Below are 6,000 nucleotides of genomic sequence, written 5' to 3'. Positions count from 1 at the left end.
ACTTCTCACTTTGAGCACACAAATACGTGTGTCGTTTATTTTGTATGAAAAAACACCAGAAACAAATGGCGCTGACAAGCGTCCTACGTCATCACCCATACAGAACATTTAAAGGGACCACGATCCCTGAACAGTTATGAGGAAAAACGCTAAGAACAAAGTACTGGATTTATCACCAACAATGTATAGAACTACATTTAACACAAAGGTGAATTATGTATGTCACAGTCACTACACACGTCCCCCCAGAATTCACCGTATCCGAAGAACCAAACTGTCAACGGGGAGGTGGGCGTATCAACCGACCACAACGACTGCGCTGTACTGGAGGTTGAGGAGACCTCACTGCAGCCGGTGTCCCGTCATGACCCGGGTGTGGGGCATGGATTGTAGGAGGTTTAGGAGCAAGGGGTGGAGGCAGAGCAGGAGGCCATCTGCGGCGTGGGGGCTGGGCCAGGTCGATGGGCCTGGCCACGTCCAAATGAGCCAGTTTGAGGCGGTCGATAGAAAGTCGCTCCGGTTTGCCGCCCCTGTCCACCACAAAATGTTTGTCCCCCGTCTCCAGAACCCGGAATGGGCCCTCATAGGGTGGACGTAGCGGTCCCCTGTGGGCATCGTGGCGAATGAAGACGTAGTCAGCCGTCTGAAGTCCAGCGGGGATGTGTGACTGAGGGAGGCCGTGACGTGAAGTTGGAACAGGTGCGAAAAGCCGTGCATTGTCCAGTAGAGTAGACCGCTGGAAAGTAGCAGACCAGGGAACAGTGGCACTAGGGACAAACTCCCCCGGTACCCGCAGTGGCTGTCCATAAACAAGCTCCGCGGATGAGGACTGAAGGTCCTCCTTTGGCGCAGTCCTGATGCCCAGCAACACCCATGGGAGCTTGTCGACCCAGTTGCTGTCTTTGAGGCTGGCACGCAGGGCAGCCTTCATTGACCTATGAAAACGTTCACAGAGTCCGTTAGCCTGCGGGTGATATGCGGTCGTGCGGTGGAGTTTCACTCCGAGGCTCTGTGCGACAGCTTCCCACAGCTCAGACGTGAACTGCGCGCCTCGGTCAGAGGATATGTCCGAAGGAGTGCCGAAACGGGCAACCCAGGTGCCAATAAATGCTCGTGTCATCTCGACAGACACCATTGACGTCAAAGGCACAACCTCGGGCCAGCGAGTGGTCCTGTCAACCATGGTGAACAGATATGTGAAACCGTGAGAGGAGGGCAGAGGACCGACCAGGTCCACGTTTACATGATCAAAACGTCTCTCTGGAACCGGGAACAAACCTAACGGGGCTTTAGTGTGGCGGTGGACTTTGGCTCGTTGGCACTCAACACAGATGTTAGCCCAATCCCTAACGTCCTTCTTGAGGCCGTGCCAAACAAACTTAGTTGCAACCAGTCTCTGTGACGCTTTCGAACCTGGGTGGGAGAGACCATGGATGGTGTCAAAAACTTGTCGTCTCCATCCCGAGGGAACGACTGGCCGAGGACTACCTGTGGAGATGTCACACAGGAGCATGGTGCCGGCATCGCCAAAAACCACATCCTCGATCTGCAGACCTGTAGTCGAGGTCCTCAGGAGTTGCACGTCCGGGTCTGTGGCCTGAGTGGCCGCCATGCGGTTGTAATCCAAGCCCAGGTGGACTGCCCCCGCCACAACCCGTGATAGGCAGTCAGCCATGTGGTTGGTCTTACCAGCAACGTGCTGCAAGTCCGTGGTGAACTCCGAAATGTAGGACAGATGACGTTGCTGGCGGACGGACCACGGTTCAGCCACCTTGGCCATGGCAAAAGTCAACGGCTTGTTGTCCACAAACGCAGTGAAGTGTCGGCCTTCCAGCAGGGACCGAAAGTGCCGGATGGCGAGGTAGAGACCCAGCAGCTCCCGGTCGAAAGTGCTGTACTTCCACTCACAGGGGTGCAGCTGACGGCTAAAGAAAGCCAGTGGCTGCCAGGCACCGCCTACCCACTGCTCGTAGACAGCACCGACAGCATAGTCTGAGGCATCCGAGGTGATGGCGATGGGGGCTGTTGGAGAAGGATGCGCCAGCATGGCGGCGTTCGCTAGGGCTGCCTTAGTGGCGGCAAAAGCCCTGTCTCTACTCTCAGTCCAGTCCACAACGTGCTGTGGTTTACCTTTCAAGGCCTCGTGCAAAGGCCGCATGAGCAGAGGAGCTTGAGGGATAAAGCGGTGGTAAAAATTCACCATGCCGAGGAACTCTTGCAGGGATTTGACAGTGAGCGGGCGTGGGAACTGTGTGACTGCCTCCACCTTTGATGGGAGAGGGACCGCCCCGTCCTTAGTGACTCTGTGTCCAAGGAAGTCAATGGTGGAGAGGCCGAACTGGCACTTGGCGGGGTTGACAATCAATCCATGTTGGCTAAGCCGCTCAAAAAGGGTTTGGAGGTGCGCCAGGTGCTGAGACTTGGACGTGCTCGCTACTAGAATGTCATCCAAGTACACAAAAAGAAAAGGCAGGTCCCGCAAAACAGAGTCCATGAGGTGTTGAAAAGTTTGGGTGCCGTTTTTAAGGCCGAACGGCATGCGCAGGAACTCAAACAGACCAAACGGCGTGATCACTGCCGTTTTGGGGATGTCCAGTGGATGTACCGGCACCTGATGATATCCACGAACAAGGTCCACCTTGGAAAAAATCACCTTGCCAGACAGGTGTGCTGAAAAGTCCTGTATGTTCGGGACTGGGTATTGGTCAGGCGCCGTTGCCTCATTAAGGCGCCGGTAGTCGCCACACGGGTTCCAGCCGCCACCAGGTTTGGGGACGATGTGGAGGGGCGATGCCCATGGGCTGTCGGATCGGCAAACTATTCCCAGGCGTTCCATGTTCGCAAACTCAGCCTTTGCAACGGCAAGCTTGGTTGGGTCGAGGCGCCGAGCGCGGGCGTAGACGGGTGGACCAGTGGTGGCGAGATGATGCTCCACACCATGCTTCACGGCAGATGCAGAGAAAGTGGGCTGAGTGAGGTCTGGGAAACTGGCAAGCAGACGGTGGAAATCATCAGAAGCTGAAAGCACGCTATACAGCCGTATGGAGTCGGTCCCGCTGAGCGTGCATGTATAAGAGCTAAATGTGACAGCGTCAATCAGACGGCGATTCTTTACATCCACCAACAGTCCATGTGCACACAAAAAAATCAGCGCCGAGGAGGGGAATGGCAACCTTTGCGGTAACAAAGTTCCAGCCGAAGTGCTGTCCTCCTAAACGCAATTCGATGTACCTCGTTCCATATGTGCGGATGGGGCTACCATTGGCAGCTTCCATAGGGGGGCCGTGGCTGTCGGTCACCATGTCCAAACGGGATGCAGGCAGGACGCTCCTCTGTGCTCCTGTGTCGCACAGAAAACGCCATCCAGAGATGCTGTCGTGGATGAAAAGCAGCCTGCCTACGCAACCGACGCTCATGGCCACTACTGAGCGCCGGCCCCGGCGTTTCCCGACCCGCTGAAACTGCATGGTGAGCGACATTTGTTAGCCTTGGTTCCAAACTTAGCATGGTAGAAACACAAGCCTGGAAGTTGTTGAGGGCCAGAAGACAACTGCCGCCGAGAAGTGTTTGCCGCGACGAAGGTGGAGTCGTCACGTGTCACAGAAGCGATGTGCGCAGGAAAAAGCGCATCCGCACAATGTCCGTGACTCGCCAGGAAAAATTTATCAGCTTCCTCAGCCAGTCTCCGACAGTCAGTGATTGTGGTGTTGGCTAATGCAGCTCTCACTTGTGAAGGCAGCTGACGCAGGAAAAGCTGGATGAACAGAAAATCGGGTCTGTGCTCTCCCAAAAGATCCAGCATGCGGTCCATGAGCTCGGACGTTTTGCTGTCACCCAGTCCTTGAAGGGAGAAAAGCCTGCCAGCACTCTCAGCGTCCGACAGTCCAAACGTTTTCAACAGGTGGGCTTTGAGTGCTGCATACTTCTCGTTTTCCGGAGGATGTGTTAGAAGGCTCACCACTCTGGATGCCGTTGAATTACCGAGAGCCGACACTACGTAGTAGTATTTTGTTGTATCCGCGGTGATCTCACGCAGATCTTCAGTCTGTGCGAACCATGCCGATGCAGACGATTCCCAGAATTCGGGGAGTTTGAGGGTGACAGCGTTCGCAGTCATGGTCGTGTTGTGTCACTGGATACGTCCAGCAGACTAATGTCGGGGTCACCAGTGTGGAAATTGCAGTAACTTGCAAAAGACAACTTCTCACTTTGAGCACACAAATACGTGTGTCGTTTATTTTGTATGAAAAAACACCAGAAACAAATGGCGCTGGCAAGCGTCCTATGTCATCACCCATACAGAACATTTAAAGGGACCACGATCCCTGAACAGTTATGAGGAAAAACGCTAAGAACAAAGTACTGCATTTATCACCAACAATGTATGAACTACATTTAACACAAAGGTGAATTATGTATGTCACAGTCACTACAACAGCAGATATTTATGTAGGTATGTGTAGAAAAAAAAAGAAGTCTGCTCTCTCTCTTATTTTTTGCATCACACCACTCTCCCGGTATATTCTTTGAATCAGGGTGTCTTCCTCCGCAAACACCACAAAATTGCACCACTCCATCCCTGTTAGGAGCAGCTGACCCTGCACCTGCCAGTAGTAGCCATGACCCTGCTTCAATTCCAGGTTGCCGTCTTTCATTTTCAGATGTAAATAATCCACATAGCTCTTAACGTTTGGACATTTTATTTCCACAAGGCCTAATTCAGTACTTTCTGTTGGGTCAAAGACAACCCCATCTAAGGATGTACCTAGCCATGGAGTGTCGGGGTGTATAATGAAGCCACAAGGGTAGTAGTTCACCCTCATGAGCTTGCAGTACTCTTCGATGGCATCAGCTTCCATTTCGAGACCCCTCTTCATTGCTGCTGTCTGACGAACCCCTTTGAGCAGCCGGTCTGCCATCTTATCTAAGATGCATGGTTTAGCATGGCATATTTCCCCAAAATGTGAGGAAGTGAGTCTGGGTTTTCTCAGTCTATGCCAGTCTGCTGATGTACTTTGACTCCTAGTTGCATCCTCTATTTTGTTAGCCATCTCCCAGGTAACCTCAAGTGACTTGAAGTGCAGCTGTTGATGCTCAGTGAAAACAAACATACTGCATGATGTCTCCAGTCTGCAGTTGGCCAATGGCAAATCTGGGCCTTAGTGAAAACATAGTAGTAACGTAGCACTAAGCGTACACTGGTCGTTTTTAACGTGAATGGGGGACATGGTCAACCAAATGAACATGGTTAACCTAGAGCAAAGAACCAAAAAGAACACGATTAACCCAGGAACATGGGTAACCATCTTAACGCTACACTCATCCTACACTTAAACTGTGAGGTGGTTTAGATCGGTCCATTGACGGATGACATAATGCCCTCACACACACTACTCCTGTCACTGGATCTTTCTTGGACACTGAGAGGAAATACAAAACCCAAATTAAAAATACACACAACCAGTTGATAATCATATCAACATAACAAGGTATTTAATAACACTAGTAAAGTATGTCGTAATATTGACACGATTTGATGTGAGTTAAAATACTAGCTAGTCAATGTCTAACAGCTGATCTAGCCGCTAACAGCTGAGGTAACGTATCACTACTCACCTTCAAAGTTGTGGATGTAACTTGATATGTACAATCTAAATCCTTTTTCACGCTTGCAACCGGGTGCAGGTGAACAGTGATCGACAATCCTGTGGACGTCGTTCACGTCAATTTTCGGGAGGCCTTGTAGACAACGGGTGAAATCATTCGCAATCAAAACCTGCTGCTATAGCAATGTCGCGAACCGGAAATGGTCGACCGCACACTCAAGGCGGCGGAAGTAGAACTCCTTAGTTACATGCACGTAGCCTATTGTCTGTGTTTAAGGAGTCACTAAAGCTGGGCTCTCTTCCCCCACAATGAGACAAGCCTCAATATCCCTTCTCCTAAAAGAGGGGAAGGACCCCACTACATGTGGTTCATACAGGCCCCTTAGCCTTCTCA

General features: G+C 51.7%; 1 protein-coding gene across 1 annotated transcript; it reads right to left on the bottom strand.

The window, feature by feature from the left end:
• Positions 1-277: 277 nt before the first annotated feature.
• LOC127651310 (uncharacterized protein K02A2.6-like) lies at positions 278-3,416 on the bottom strand. Its single transcript, XM_052137091.1, is given in 3 exon segments — positions 278-2,293; positions 2,360-3,145; positions 3,147-3,416. Coding segments are annotated over 3 exon segments (3,072 nt in total).
• Between the last annotated feature and the right edge of the window lie 2,584 nt (positions 3,417-6,000).

The sequence above is a fragment of the Xyrauchen texanus genome, chromosome 11, assembly GCF_025860055.1.
Source record: "Xyrauchen texanus isolate HMW12.3.18 chromosome 11, RBS_HiC_50CHRs, whole genome shotgun sequence".
Taxonomy (NCBI): Eukaryota; Metazoa; Chordata; class Actinopteri; order Cypriniformes; family Catostomidae; genus Xyrauchen; species Xyrauchen texanus.
This window is presented reverse-complemented; position numbering and strand designations above follow the sequence as displayed.